Consider the following 16,384-nt stretch of genomic DNA (forward strand, 5'->3'; position numbering starts at 1 on the left):
GCTCACGTCTGTCCTTCTGGCAACAAAACTCCTGTTTTCCTAATGGAAAATCTGACATGCTCAATCTGTATCTTTTCATCCACGTCCAGCTCATCCTCTGGACAGTCTTAGACCTTTATCCTGCCAGATGACAAACAGCAAAGGTCACTGAAATCACTTTCTGATCCAACTGTGCTACTTTGTGGTAAGTTATATGAGGAGTTGCTCTATTTTATCCTGGAACATACTGAACTCAAACTACAGAGAGTGACTAACAGGATTATTAGCAAATAYGACCTTGCTGATAAAAACTTCTGGAGACTTCAGGTTTGGTTGACATGGGACCATAGATGGGGAAATGAAAAGGCTCTGATTCTTATTGGTGGTGATTCTGGAGAACTCAAATGATCGGTTACAGTGTCTGTTCCKTTCCTAGGGCTTTTTCTCTCTGCTGTCCAAGCCAGTGTTGCTGTGTTGTAAGGTAAAGAATAATTGAATGACTTCCAAAGAGCGCCAAGCTCCTTCATCTTTTTTAAAAGATAATGTGATGAAAGACCACTCTGAACCTCTCATGAAGCATATGTCAACATTAGGCCTTAATTATGACTTACTGTTTTAATATATCATTCTCATCAGTAAAGCCTGTTAGAACATTTTGTGTTGACCATTGTCTCACATCTCTTCAACAAAGAAACAACATTTTGCCTGTCCTGACACAGTCCTTTYTGTAGCACTGTGAACTGTTAGCTTGGGTCCCAAAGCTAGCATTAAGCAATGAAAGTCTGAGAAAATTTGTCATTCTTTTGTGAAGAATGTTCTTCTAGCTGCTGACTCGTTACTCTTTTGAGTCTCCCCTACTCAGCCCACCTCCATCTTGCTGGAAACAGGCATGTGGGGTTAAATTCAGCCTAAAAGATATGGCTGCAATGGACTAGCTTCAGTAGGGTTGGGAAAAATGTCGGAAGTCCCTTGCTGAGTTGAGGCTGATCTAGTGAATATGTAAATAGCAGTACCATGTGATTTGCACTAAAATTCTTTAATGTACAAAAAGATACACTTACTTGGGGACAACATCAAGTTGGCATTTTGACAGAGTTACATTAGCTATCATCTAGTGAATGTAGGAGGAGAATTTGGCCTACCTTTCATGTGGTAAGAAGAGAGAAAATACGTACATAGAAAATCAAAAGAATTATCTGAATTATTCTGGAATTTCATTTTTCAGTTTTGATTAGCAAGAATCACAGAATCACAGAATGGTTAAGATTGGAAGGGACCTCTGGAGATCATCTAGACCAACCCCCTTACTCAAGCAGGATCACCTAGAGCATGTTAGACAGGTTTTTAAATCTCTCCAGAGAAGGAGACTCCACAACCTCTCTGGGCAACCTCTTCCAGTGCTCTGTCATTCTCACAGTAAAGAGTTTTYCCTCATATTCAGGTGGAACTTTCTGTGTTTCAGATTGTGCTCATTGTCTCTGGTCTTATCGCTTGGCACCACTGAAAAGAGTCTGCCCCCATACTCTTGACACCATCCCTTAAGGTATTTCTGTACWTTGATAAGATCCCCTCTCTGTCTCCTCTTCTACAGGCTAAACAGGCCTAGCTTTCTCAGTATTTCTTCACAGCGGAGATGCCCCAGTCCTCTGATTATCTTCATAACCTTATGCTGGACTCTCTCCAGTAGCTCCATGTCTCTCTTGTACTGGGGAGACCAGAACTGGACACAGTATTTGAGATGTGGCCTCACCAGGGCTGAGTAGAGGGGCAGGATCACCTTTCTTGACCTGCTGTCAGCACTCTTCCTAATGCACCCCAAGATGCCATTGTCATTCTTGGACACAAAGACACATTGCTGGCTTATAGTCAACTTGTCACCAGCACTCCCAGGTCCTTCTCTGCAGAGCTGCTCTCCAGCAGGTCAGTCCCCAGCTTGTCCTGGTGCCTAGCGTTATTTTTCCCTAGGCGCCGGACTCTGCACTTGCCCTTGTTGAACCTCATRAGGTTCCTCTCCGCCCAGCTCTCCAGTCTCTCCAGGTCTCTCTGAATGGCAGCACAAAGACGAGGTTAAGTTTTTAAATATTAAGTTCAAGTCTGCTCTGTCACTGTTAGAAATCCTGTTTAGTTTCTCACTTTTTGGATGGAGGATACAATAATGCTGTTTCCCTGCCTAAGAAGTGGGCTGAAATGATTCTGAGGCATTTGAGTAGCGCAGACTGTAGGAGACAGCGTGGGGGTCCTAGAGCATTGATGCCTGTGCCTCCCCTGCAAAGGAGAGCTCCTTACTGTCAAAACAAGGTGTGGTTAAACTAAACACCTTCAAAGTTTAAAAATTATCTTTAACTCAGCAGAAAATCAATACAGAAAAATTAGCTTGTATGAACACATACTCTGAAATGTTTAAAGGTGTGACAAGGAAGTGTTAAAACAAATATTGCTTCTCTTTTATAAATGGCTTAATTRAAGCTCAACAAATCAAATATTTTGCCCTCAGAAATGCTCCAAGCAAGCCGCATGGGCTAGAACAGAACCCAAGCCTCTTATCATTTTTTTCACAGACCTGAATGCTCTAATGGTAGTAAGTCCCTCTGCTGTTTCCGAGAAGTGACAGAGTAAAGGTAGCTGGGTGCTATCATCAAGTTCCTGGAGGTCTCTGGAAGTAAGAGAAGCAAAAGGCAGCCATTACGGTATAAACATCACTATTTGTTGATATTTTACTGCATAGCAGATAACAATAAACATTTTATCGCACATGGCCTTTTCAGGATCATACAGAATACTCTTTCTATATCAAAAAGAAACTGACTTGGAAGTCTCACATTTCTCTTTTGATATTAAAGTTTTCTGAAATAAGCAAAAGTCTCTCTCCAAGCTGCCTCTACAGTTCCAGATTTTGGTCACAGCTAAGCATAGAAGTGGCCTCTTCTACAGTTCCAGCTTTGAGTTATTTTAAGGGATCACTACAAAATACCTTCAGAGGGTGAGCCTGAGTGAAAAAATAATAAAGATAGTAAATACTAAAAAGAACCTATAGTGGACAAAGATAGTGGTTTTGTGGTATATTATGGTTTTCTTCATGACCAGCCATCACAAGTGGCCACCGGTCACTTACCCAAATGTAATCATTTCTACCCCTCCTTTCCTCTTTGTCTCACTACAATAATGACATTGTCTTCTCTATTCTAGCTAAAATCCTGCTGTGAATTTTAGTCAGATTCTAACCACTTAATCATCTTTTACTCTCAAATAATCTAATTTATTAATATAATTAACTGAAACTCAGAACAGAACATGATTTTTAAATCTATAGCATGAAGTTTGTAGCTCCTGCATCAGGTATAAATTAGAGCTTSTGTATCTGCAAGCTTGTCTGTTTTATTGCAGCTATATCAGCCGGCCTAATAAAGACTGTGCCTTTCCATATAAACCTTGCCTCATTTTGAATATCTGCGTTACATCCTGAACATAAAATATAACAGAGGATARCAGATCTTCTACTTGTAGTCTTAATATTCCATGTCAGTTGAAATAGAGATAGCTGTGATACAGAAATAAAGAACATGGGTAAGAAATTTACTCAATTATTCACTGATCTTATTTTCAAATCCTACACGGAGGAATATAAACCTAAAAGTTCCAATCTGCTGAAATAAAAATGTTTTCCAAACCACAGAGACAAATACAACTTTCTTTACACACTGAGAACACTCTGTCATACTCTACCATTGGCATAACAGCCATCTGTGTAAATATGAACAGAAGAAAGGTCAAAGCATTAGCAATTTAAACGCTTAATGCAAATCCTACTATAGCACCATATGCTATTAGATAACTCAGGAAAAATATCTGATCCATGATGCTGAATGTTGCATATACAGAAGTGAATTTGCTGTTTGTATTTTGATGATAAATATACTCTATTTCTAATTTATGATGGAAAACACACTGCAGTTTTTGAAAGTTGTAATGGAAAATATGACAAGGAGTCAAACTGCTGCAAGAAATACTGTAAATATTTGCATTTCTAAAAATTAGTGAAGCTCATATGCCTTAATAGTAGTGCTACATGCAAGCATGTTATAAATACTGGCTCAATCTATTTCTTCATCATACATTTCAAAAGAACAACTTTTCTAGAAATAACTGTTGCATTCATCCTTCATTTCTATTGTAAAGTAAAAGAATACAACTCAACCCTGGATGCCTCACAAGTGATTAAAAGTAATTTAAATAGATCTTTTAAAAGTGCTTGCTAACATAGATTTTTCCAGAAAATTGTAATGGAATAAAATGAATGAGGTAATTATGGGCTTGCACAACATAAGCAGTTGCAGAGCCAGTAGATATGTCTCTACAGGAGTGACCAACCTCTTGTTGGCTCACACAGTATGGCTTTCAGTGAGAAAAAACAGGTTTGGAAATGGGTGGAAGCTTTACTTTCAAATATAAAATCACAGAGAGAAACCATAGTGGTTCCCTGCAGTAAAATACATGAGATTTTGCTTATTCTTGTGTATTTTTAAGAAAGATATTTAAACAGTGTACAGTGCTCTGTGTGGCAGAACAGGATGACACTCAGAAGATCATAATGGAGTTAAGAATGAAATCAGGTCTCCTGATCTTCAGCCACATCTGAGACCTGCTGCAGTGCCAGGTACAACTTTAGTTTGGAAAACTGAAAGGGAAAGGACAAAGCTTCTGGGAAATCTTGGAAAATTTAAGCAAACTGTTTCAAAATTAAACATTTCCATTTTGCTAATTCTGATTTCAGAATTTACCTATGAATAAATCTTGGAAATTCTGAGAAAAGCTACAGAACACTAGGCCACAGTGGAGCTAAATTATTCGCATGTCACTCTGTACCCTATCTGATCCACTGATTCAAGTGGGATAACTAACAGAAAGGGGATAACTCACAGAAATCTTTCTTGGGCTATCTAGATAAGAGTCTAGAGGTAATTGTCTATGAAGCCACCTATACTGGATCACTCAGTTGAAAATCAGTGTTTCTCTTATGTGGATTCTACAAAACATTAGTTAATGCTTTATCATGTGCTGACTGCAATGATGGGACCTGAAGTGACAGTTGCAAATGATGGTAGGTTATTTTGTCTCCAYGCATTTTCTGTCAGTGGGCACCTTACTGGGTATTTTTAAGTATCGAGAAGTGGAGTATAACTAGCCAGATGGATGATTTTTTTTTTTAAAAAAAAAAAAAGCATGACTGATTAAATTTATAAAAAAAACTTGAATGCCTTTCTAAAGATGCTTYACAAAAATATGTATTAGATTTAGCATTGAAAGTCATAATGCTAAGAAATCATGACACAATTTTCCGTGAAAAAAGTGATCTTTACAATCAGCCAAATCATTCTGAATATGAAATGTTGCTGTACAGTGGAAATGACTCTCTGTTTTTTTCTATTATGATGAAGAAAAAGCTGTAATTGATGTTAATCCAGGAAGTTATTTTCCATTCTTGACTAACTCTCAGAAGGTCAAAGTTAAGCTTTGACCAGATTCTAGATAGGTCAGTTGACTAATAAATTTCAYGCTAACCGGTTTCTGGAACAAACCRTATAAAAGAGGGATGCAGCTAGTATCACTTCCCATCATACCCCATTCATACCCAGTCAGGTCAGCTGACATCTTCCAGCATATGGCTCAAATGCATACCCCAGGATTGAAAGAAGGATACCATAGTCACTATGACAAATTTTCCCTTTGATTAGCTTCATCCACCTCACATTCCATCAAAATCCTTACACACAAATTTTTAAAAGGACACTTTTTTAATACATACTTGGAAGCAACTCTGAAGTATTTCTGGATAAAATAAAAAGCAATCCCGAGAGGCACGAGGGCAACAAGGAACCATGGAGTGGCATATGAGATCATTCCAATGGCTGACAGGCAGAGTAAGGTGGACCGGGTAAGTGACTCTAGGGTAGGAGGAATGTGCTAGAGCAAAAAGAAGAAAATATATAAAACAAAAATCACAGAGAGTACCACTACAYGCCTTTCCCTGTAGAGAACCATAGGGAAAGTGGAACAATCATCACTTTCCACTAACTGGCGTTCCCTTTATACCGAGAGACTATCTGTTCACATTGGTCCACTGCTGTAGCGTGCAGAAGTTAAAAATGAGTCATCAGGATTTTCTAGAGGTCAGTGTTTCAGAGATTACGGGGAAGTAGGAGCCATTTCCATCTTGTTTAAATAACAGGCAAGAAAGAGATATTGTTCTTGGTACACCAAATATTTACAGAAACAGCATGCTCTTTCTCAGAGCCTTGCATTTTTTCTTCTGTTTTCCCACCACCCTTACATTCAGGATTATTGCTCATCCAAACATTTTGATTCACAGGCATAGYAGAAGCATCCCTTTCTCTCCTGAATGCTCTAAAGTTATGTATACTACAGCCAGGAGCAGTTATCTAATTATTTCATATGTACTCCCATATGCTAAATGTTATCATGTTTTACCCTATTTATTCCTGTTTTGAGCAAAAAATCTTGTGTTTTGCTAACACAAATCTTCCAACAGAAGCAACCAGTCCTATTCTGGTTGTGAAGAGATAGAGAGCCAGCCATCCTCTACAATGTTCATTCATTGCTGAAAGAGTACATATAATTTCTATTTTGAATTTGTCTTTTTTTCTTTTATCATCTCCAGAACTGTTTTTTGCTATGTCTTTCTCTATTGAGCACTTTAATACATCCTCTGTTCAGTAGTTAGGTGACAACTTACAGAKCCAAGATACTCTAAAACAGAATATATTGATATGTCTACCTGATCAATGATATTTGTATCAGCAGAGAAGCGATTTAGAATTAGCCCCAATGGAGTTGTATCGAAGAACCTGTTGAACAAAGTAAAAGCAAAAAGTTAGCTGACAAGGCATTCCAGTTTTGTATAAAAAGCCCGGTCAGATAGAACATAGGCTTGTGTCCAGCCATTGCACAGCCATTGTGTCCAGCTAAACCAAGCAGTAAAGATAAATAACACATCGAATCATAATGTCTGCATTCTGATTATCCAAATGGTTCTGTTGATAATTTTATTCCCTAACTTTTAAGCCTCCTCTTCCAAAAAGCTGTCATCTTGTCCTTTACTCTTTCATTCATGCCCTGTCTCCCTCAAGGTTTAAGATCCATCTCAAAGGTCACATGCTGTCCCTGACTGCCATTCAACATCCTGCATAGGACAGGGCACTGAGACTCAGTCGTTTCATGAAAGAACTGTGATAACTGTACTCAGTATGCAGGCATCCTTTTGGCCGATCCACTGCCTGTGTGAGGCTGCAGTTAGTGTGCACAGAACATAGCTCCCGGCTGTTCGAAGCAGCTTGGTGTCCACATTGTTCAACCACATGCCCATTGCTCCGCCTTGGAACTGGTGCCCTTGAGCTAGGTCTGCACTCAAAATCTTCCTTGACACTCAAGCCTTGGGAGTTGCTAGCCACCTSACATTTACATTTCAGGCAGATGAAAGAAAGGGTCAGAATTTCATGAAAATATTTTTCCCTTCATCACTTTATTTTCACTTTTTGAGGACTTGAAGAAAAAAGRCAAGAAAAGAACTTTCCACAGGAGTACCCTTCCAGTTACAAAGAGCACAGTTTCCAACCACGTAGCTTTTCAGGAGGAACATTATTTTTGCTGTACCTGATTGGCCCGAGGATGATCTTGTTGAGTAGATTATGGTGTAGGTTTTTGGCTGCTGTGAGGCCCATCCACTCCACAGTCAGAGATGTGATGAGGCAAAGGACAATCCCTGCTCCGGAAAGGATGCTGAACACAGCTACATGATAGGTCTAATAAAATGACAAATACATCAATCCTAGAAATAAACACACTGTTTTTTTCCCTACTACGAAGAGCCCAATCCACTACTCTTCAAAATTAGCACCCAGCACTAATCAGCTGGTATGTCAGAATGCATGTGCTGCATAATTATTTTAATATAATCTTTGAGAAATAAGAGAACTGTCCTGGAATTGCAATTCATCAAGTTCACATAATTAGAAGATCTGGCCATGTTCAAGATCCCTCAAGCTACTGATGRGCATCCTTCAAGACCCTGAAGTGAAAGTACTTAGAACTATGAAGATAAACTGACTTGATAAATATGTAAATATGCAAATTGTTAGCTGATAAATTCAGACAAACAGAGTAGAACCTCTCAAGAATTTAGGCATTTGAGAGACATTGGAAAGGTCTACACCATTAAGTGAAAGCACCACAAAAATTCACAGAGCAAATCCTAAACTAATCTGGCAGGGCTATAACAAATTTAAGCCTTCTGAAAGTTTACCAAGTGGATTCTGCTGAGATATTTGTATRTTAGCCGAATCTACAACAATAAGCAAATCCTATTTAAGTAGAACTTTTGGAGAATGTTTTTATCTGGCAGGACATAACTGCATACCCAGCACTTAGGAAAATGGGGTCATTCACTTAGTTATTAAAAAACACAGATGGTAAAGTTTAGCATGAGTTTTCTACCTTTGAAAATGTAAGTCAATAATTTTTCTAACCTGAACTGTGCTTCTTTTTCAGTTTTATATGTTTAAAAAAGTTGATAAAAYTTGAATTGTCTTATATTTTATCTTAATTCGCTTATTCTATATAATAATTGATCTGACTATATTTATCTTTCTAGTTTAACTAGTTTTAGATGAACAGCAAATAATTATGTGAGAATACTTTCTTTTTTTTTCTAGTAAAGAAAAAGTTTTGCCAAGATATGGCCCACCTTCTTTGTGCTCTTAACGTCGTCAATGTTCTTGGGTTCATTTGCATTGTCCATGGATGTCCATGTAGCCAGCCAATAATCTATGGCTACTATAACTGAGTGTTTTAACAACTTTGAGAAAATCATCAGAAAGAGCAAGAAAAATCCTCCAGATGTTAGATATCTCCAGCAGGTTTTCCATGGCATCTTTGTCCTGAGTCTTAAGACAGTTGACATATTGTCATCTTCATCTTCTTCCTCTTCTTCCTCTGTGACTCAGACATTTGATCAAATTAGTCTGGATTCAGTACTTCACAGGGGATTTTCCCTGTTTTTATTGGATTTGTTTGACTTTTTTGTTTTGAATTGTACGTTTTAATGACAAATTTCAATTTAACATTGAAAACAGCAAACACTTCATACATATTTTCATAAGAATTTCCTCATGCTCTTTGAGCAACTCTATGGACTGTCAATCTTTGACTAGATATAGTTTCGTTAAGAAAATATTTTTGTAAGTCAAGTCTTCAGTTTTGACTGCATTTATAGTAGATACTAGGCCTGGAAAGCTCAAAACCTTTCCCAACCTGTTCAGCTGTTTCTATTACATAGTCAGCAGATCACTTAGAGTTACATGGAAAGATAGAATGCTTTCCCAGGCTTTCCATCCAGAGGCACTGTCATCTGTTGCATAAGAGAATTTCACTTCAACGTTATTTAGCAGTACTAAAATTTTATCTATATAAAGGAGCTCAGACACAAGATTAAGACTTCTTCCAGTCCTACTTTTGATGWTATGATAATCATTCACATCATACTGAAATACAACATAGTGGCAGACTTCTGTTCTGGAAGATGTATATTTCATATATACATTCACAATACCTTTTAAAGATTATATTTCTCCAAATAATAAGACTRTAACATCTAACAGTCCTGCAGGACACACTTGGGAAGGCAAATGTTGACCTGCTTTTACTAGGCAGTCTTAAACTTACAGTACATTAAACATATTTCTGATTCTGAATATTAAAAATGAATTAGTAAGTGATTTCCTGAAGTTGAAATTACAYATGTTTTGGGACATAGAGACTCTGCATACAATCCCAGTCATGTAATGGGTGACATAATAAGTATGGGTGGCTCGAATGCGATGCCAGGTTACTTTTCAAGCATAAAGTTGCTGATATCTGTTTTATGATCCCAATGATGTCTGTATTTTGCAGAGACTATATGGACATGTCTCTTTTCCCTGTGTTTTCTGTCTTACCCCTGGAAGAAGATATTGGTTTCTAGTCTCTTGGATTAGGTTGTTGACAAGGCTGTCCTGCAAAGATCAAAAGTAGGAGCTTGGGACTGACCTTGATTAAACATCTCCAAGAATTCTACTGATAWGTGTGATGATGACATACTAGGAGGTATTCTGTTCAGCTCCACTAARGAACTATGAAGCCACCATGTTCATCTCAGGTGCTTTGGAGTTCAGCACTGCCTATTGCACAGTGATGATAGAATCATAGAATCAGTAAGGTTGGACGGGACCTCTGGAGATCATCTAGTCCAACCTCCCTGCTCAAGCAGGGTCACCTACAGCATGCTAGACAGGGTTGCATCAAGGTGGGCCTTGAATATCTTCAGAAAAGGAGACCCCACAACCTCTCTGGGCAACCTGTTCCAATGCTCTGTCACTCTCACAGGAAAGAAATTCCTCCTCACATTCAGGCAGAACTTCYTGTGCTTCAGTTTCTGCCCATTGCCTCTTGTKCTGTCACATGGGACAACTGAAAAGAGTTTGGCCCCATCCCCTTGACACCCTCCATTCAGAAACTTATACACATTGATAAGATCCCCCTTCAGTCTTCTCTTCCCCAGGCTGAAGAGGCCCWGCTCTCACAGCTGTTCCTCACAGGGCAGATGCTCCAGCCCTCTGAYCATCTTTGTAGCCCTATGCTGGACTCTCTCCAGTAGYTCCATGYCTCTCTTGTACYRGGGAGCCCAGAACTGGATGCAGTATTTGAGATGAGGCCTCAGCAGGGCTGAATAGARGGGCAGGATCACCTCCCTCAACCTGCTGACAACAGTCTTCCTAATGTACCTCAAGATACCATTGGCCTTCCTGGCCACAAGGGCACATTGCTGGCTCATGGTCAACTTGTTGTCCACCAGGACTCSCTGGTCCTTCTCTGCAGAGCTGCTCTCCAGCAGGTCAATCCCCAGCCTGTACTGGTGCCTAGGGTTATTTTTCCCTAGGTGCAGGACTCTGCACTTGCCCTTGTTGAACCTCATGAGGTGATGGGAATCTCTTTGAAATGGAGCAGTTCTRGCTCTATTGACCCCTGACTTAAGATGGCAATCCATCATGAGTTTTGTCAGATGAGATATAYGGCAGCATTAAATAGCCTGCAAAAAGCCAGTGTGCTTTCTACAGTCATTTCAACATTGCCATGAGAATCCCTGTGGTTTTTTGCTCCCTTAGAGTTATGAGGAAGCATGCAGTTCATCTCTTCTCTTCCCTGGCACCATCCTACTGCTTGCCAGGACTAACTACTCTCTATGCCTGGTCTAGTATCCCAGAAATGTTCTTGAGGGGTCTTATTGACAGYTGCCAATAAAATCTTCACCCAATTTGAAAAGTAAGGCAATCTGAATCTCACACTACTCTACTCCACCAAGACCAGGGAGACACAAGAAGCTAAGCTTAAGAATAAATCCTCAAACTATTCCCACAAATAGATTCAGTTTGAAAAACAGCCATAACTAAATCCATAACTAAAAAGATATTGAAAACAGCTATAAACTTGATTATACAGTGGTATTTTAAAAGCCTAGGACAGACTATTCACAGCCATAACTGATCTAACAGCATTCTGCCAACGACTAGACAGAACTACCTCAATTTACATTAACTACATTTCTTGWGACTGTTTTACTTCTGTCTCACCCTTCAATACCTCCTGGTAGTACTGGTTAGTACAGAAGCTAAYTTGTTTTTGTACCCCTTTGGCCTTGCACAACATATAGAGAACTCTGTTTAGAATCCATTAACCAAGTCATATTCTAAATAAGTCAAAATAATGTTACTACCAAAGTAGTAACAATATACCCAGGTATTATTCAAGCRTAAAGGCAATGATACATATTAATAGAGTAAATGAAGTGAAGAGATAAAACATACCTTCATCTTCRTCTTCCAGTTGTGCTTTGGATTCTCTGGGGTACATTGCTCTCCTAAGCGTTTTTCTCTCCAGAGTAGTCTGATCAGCTTCCATTTCCTGTAATAAGAAAACATTTTCATTAATTGGAGAGTTCAGCTGTCTGGCACTGTTTCAGCACCAAAAGTAACCTCAAAGAGAGTTTATTTGGATCATTTAGTTCACTGAATGCAAAAGCACAGTATTTTAGGATTTATGTTTCAGAAAAACCTGCTTTGTTGACTTTTTCCCCTCTCTCCTTCCTCCATTTTTTCATTCCCTCTCTTCTAGAATGATAATAGGGCTCTCAGAAAATAGGGCTATCGGAGATTTTAGGAAGCCATTTAGTTTGCCCCTTGCCACAGCAAARTATCAACTGTGCCCATCCTAAAAAGATGTTTGTCTAATGTGCTCTTAAAGACCTCCTGTGATAAATATACCACACACTTCCTAGACAGTCTATTCCAGTTCTCRAAGCTTCTTCCAGTTCACAAGTTTTTCCTTAAAGTTTAGCTTAAARTTGGCTTGCTGACATGTTTTCATTTTTTTAATTAATTGAAAAAAAACATTTCCTTCCAGAAAGTCCATCCTTGCCCAAATATTCCTATTTACCTTTTCCAATTCTTGATCCGGGCGATTCATCAGAGTTTTCCAGTGTTCGTAAAGCTCAGTATCTTTGGTTTGTATATCCTTTAGTGTCCCTTCCCTAAGCACCATTCCATCCTTCATTGCAATGATCTAGGAAAATATTCAATAGGTCTTCTCAGTGACATATACCATAATCAYTGACCTGGATGCTGCAAGACATGTCTCAATACTGGTGAGATTACCAATATGCAGATTTCTGTGTTTATTGTATTCAACAATATTTTATCAACAACTTTTAAAGYTTGTTGACACAGCCCATACACTGAAACATCTATAAGCTATGCTTATTTGTTCCCAAATTTACTTGTAAAAAGCATGGACAAGGCATAATAATTAATAGTCATACTTGCAGTTAAGTCACAATTCTGCTGTGGCTTTCAATCAAAAAGTTTTTGCAAATAATGTGAAAGCAAAGTTATTCCTATTACTATAAAACATATACTTCCTAAAGTTGTTAGCCATCTGACTTAGAGAATCCGGAAGAAGAAACTCTATTACAGCAAAAAATAGTGATCTCATCAAGTGTCATGGTGCTAGCTTCAAATTTATGTTCACCATTAGCAAATTTGCATCACGGTGTCTCCTCTCTTACCCAGTCAGCATGTGGTAGATATTGTAACTTATGTGTCACAAGAACAAGAGTCCTTTTGTCTTCTTGGAGAAACTTCAAAATCCCTTCCTGCATTAAGTGATCACTTAAGTGAATGTCCAGTGCAGAGAACGGGTCATCCTGAAATAAAAAAGAAAAAAAATCAAAACCGTCTTCTTTCAGAAGTTTTTTAAAAATAGAAACATCTGCCATTACTAATATTTCAGCACTTCTAATGACTAAGACCTAGTCAGACGGCCAAACAATGAAACAGTGAGCCAGAATCCATTCTCTTTGATTCATATCAATAACTCAGTTCATTTGTCACGTCTAGATCTATAGTGCTGGTGGCACAGTGACAGTATGAGGTAAACCTGATTGGGAAGACTAGATCCACTTGGATACTAGATACTTGGACTGAGTATGGCTAGCAGTCAGRCAATACTCAGACTTCATTTCTTGGCTTCTCCAGAGGTCTCTCAGCAAGGATGTTAGTATACAAATATTCAGTAGTAGACTGCTGAATACTCAATCTTTTCATTTCCCAGAATTAGCTTCATTATGATGCTTTTCCTTATCCAGAAATTCTGTTGATTTCTGTAGGAATGTGTTGATACTAGGTCATCACTGCGAGTGAGTGCAAGTTGAAGAATCTGTTACCCTCTTCCAATGTTAATCTCTAAATGATCCCTCCTTCATCAGTCTCTCAGTATGCTTTGGTACTGCCTCTGGTGGTTTATATCTTGTCTCTGTAATTTGCATTGGATGTTGAATACAAGTCCATATAGAAAAGCCAAATATAAGGAATGACAGGTTTATTACTACCTTTCCATACTTCATATGAGAAAGAATAATCTTACCAGGAAGACAATATTGGTGTTCTGATAGAGTGCTCGTGCTACGCAGATCCTCTGTCGTTGGCCGCCACTTAAATTAATCCCCTAATGAATATAATGGATCAGAAATATGCACATTTGAATAAACATTATGSTAGGATATGAGAAATGTGGTATTTTGTGATTACACAGAGTTCTGATAAAAAGGAAAAGCTTAGTTAAAGTGCTAATCCTGTTGATAAATAAGTGTAATCCTCGTAAAATATCCCAAGAAAAAATGATTATTCAGAAACTAATCATGAATTATAAACATCTTCCCTAAGCACAGTAGGCTTCTTAGATTGAAAAAARCAATCAATACTAACATCAAATTACCTAAGCAAAACAGAGAATATTATGATCAAAAAAAATTTTTTTTGAAATACAGCAGAACAAGGAAGAAAGTTTTATTTTTTTAATATTAACAAAATAAAAACTAAGATGTATCTATTCAAAAAGGARTGGTTAATAAAATTGTTTTCCCGTTTCCAAGAGTTTCTCAGCCACTAAGATGACAGTTTCACTTCTGGCATGTCCACAGTGCAGTCCAAGGATGTATRACTGCTCATGTGCACATCTCTGAAGTGTTAATGACCCAATTAACTTGCCAAACAAGAKCTGTGCTGTGGCTGTACAGCTCAGCCTTGTCCAGGTGTCCAAGTTACCCAAGGATGTTTCAATTAAGCTTCATTCTGCCATACATATATTATTGGGATGCCAAAGTCAGTTTTATTAAACTAACTCATTCACATATTCAGATTGCAATGGAGATGTGTTTGACAAGAGCTTGGGCACAAAACTCTGCTTATTTGAAATCAGTGCCAAGTAACCCTATTTTCTTGCATGCCACAGCATACAATATAAATTTACTGTGTGCTCACTTACAGCAACACCTCTTCGCCATACTGTAAAAGGGCTAYATTTTCACTCACTTTAAAGCCAACTTATCTGGTTACCTACCGCCTTACTGGTGTAAGCTTATCCCACAGTGAACATCAAACTCACTGACATAACTGCAATGAATCTTCTGCAATTTTCTGATCAAATCTGTACAGTATTAATCCCTTCAGTATCTGTTTTTTTAATGATGTATCATAAAATCCAATATAGTAATTCTATGGCATTTGAAGAAACAGTTTATGCATGGGGGAAAAATCTGATTTCTGAAACAAAATGAGTTATTTGGATTTATCCCTGTCCTGAGATCTCCAGATTAGAGATCACATGSTAATATYATCTACTGTCATAACACCTTGCTCAATGTCATGACTACCCAGAATGCTGTAGCWGTTAATATTGAGAAACCGCAATAARTCCTGGTGAATTACTAGTTATTTATGAGGCTGGGACCCCCATAGGTGAGTGATGCCAGAGAGAATCTTCTTAATACATAGGCCAAGTAGATATAAAAGCCTCCATATTATTTACCCTTTCTCCAATTTCTGTCTGATCACCAAATGGTAGTAAGTCAATATCAGGCTGCAGAGAGCACGCATCTGTAACAGCTTTGTACCTGTAAAAAGAGCACGATCATCACAATTATTTAACCAACCACTTTCTTTGCTAGCACAAGAATCTCTAGCTCAAGTTCACTGCCAARTTATGGTGGCTCTATGATGGCCAGATAATTGCAAAAATAAGTGGGGCAAGCATCATAAAAAATGACATTTTTATTARAGATCATTATTGGAAAGCCTACTTTTTAAAGATTTGATGACTTAAATTACTGAGTGCATGTCTCCCTGACATGGAACTATTTTGCTGGACTCTGGAGTATTTAATTTTTCAATCAATTTTTATTCTTCTCCTTTTAASTTCCTCTTCATTTACTTCAGTGTGATTACAAGACAAAGAGTTCTTACAGTACTTCTGATGTTGCCAGAATCAGCAAACCATTTGCAGGAACTCAAAATCTCTTTGGAAATTTCTAACTCTGTGGGGTAYCTTGGATGATATGCTATCAAGCAGCTGGGATCAGACGATTTGAGTGATGTAATTCAGCCTTTCCCCTTTGATATGGGTGAAATTAGGCTGATTTGCACTAGGTAAGAATCTGGCCCCTGACATTTTATGGTTTTATCTGGACTGTGAGATATTCACTCATTGGTAATTTTTTCTGGAGCAGGAATGCAGTCATGCATCTTAGCAAAGCACACACTGAGAGGAATAGGATGTGTTTTTTCATGACTTAAAACAAAGTGAGCGTTGCTTTTGACATCTTCAGCAATTTGTTTTCCTTAAGTCACTTTTTCCGCTGCATCTGTTAGCTGACCTTTTAGAAGGACATAAGTGCTTAAGAAGGACAAATACAAGGTAGGTGAAATAGAAGCTACACACCTCAGCTTTCACTCTCCCTTCTCCTGTA

The 16,384-nt window shown here is 38.2% G+C and overlaps 1 protein-coding gene across 3 annotated transcripts in view; it reads right to left on the reverse strand.

Moving 5' to 3' along the window:
• The window catches only part of ABCC9 (ATP binding cassette subfamily C member 9), an 84,510-nt gene that overhangs the window by 16,208 nt on the left and 51,918 nt on the right, over positions 1-16,384 (reverse strand). For all 3 annotated transcript variants that reach the window (XM_085323986.1, XM_085323987.1, XM_085323984.1), the window contains exons 20-29: positions 15,448-15,532; positions 14,005-14,085; positions 13,148-13,285; positions 12,520-12,645; positions 11,892-11,988; positions 8,738-8,985; positions 7,648-7,796; positions 6,773-6,842; positions 5,783-5,940; positions 2,540-2,632 (exon numbers count right to left, since the gene is read on the reverse strand). In XM_085323986.1, the coding sequence (XP_085180112.1) occupies positions 2,540-2,632; positions 5,783-5,940; positions 6,773-6,842; positions 7,648-7,796; positions 8,738-8,985; positions 11,892-11,988; positions 12,520-12,645; positions 13,148-13,285; positions 14,005-14,085; positions 15,448-15,532 (1,245 nt within the window). The remainder of the gene's footprint in view (positions 1-2,539; positions 2,633-5,782; positions 5,941-6,772; positions 6,843-7,647; positions 7,797-8,737; positions 8,986-11,891; positions 11,989-12,519; positions 12,646-13,147; positions 13,286-14,004; positions 14,086-15,447; positions 15,533-16,384) is intronic.

Source organism: Rhea americana, unplaced genomic scaffold (assembly GCF_003343005.1).
Source record: "Rhea americana isolate MKP2758 unplaced genomic scaffold, rheAme1 scaffold_9, whole genome shotgun sequence".
NCBI classification, from domain to species: domain Eukaryota; kingdom Metazoa; phylum Chordata; class Aves; order Rheiformes; family Rheidae; genus Rhea; species Rhea americana.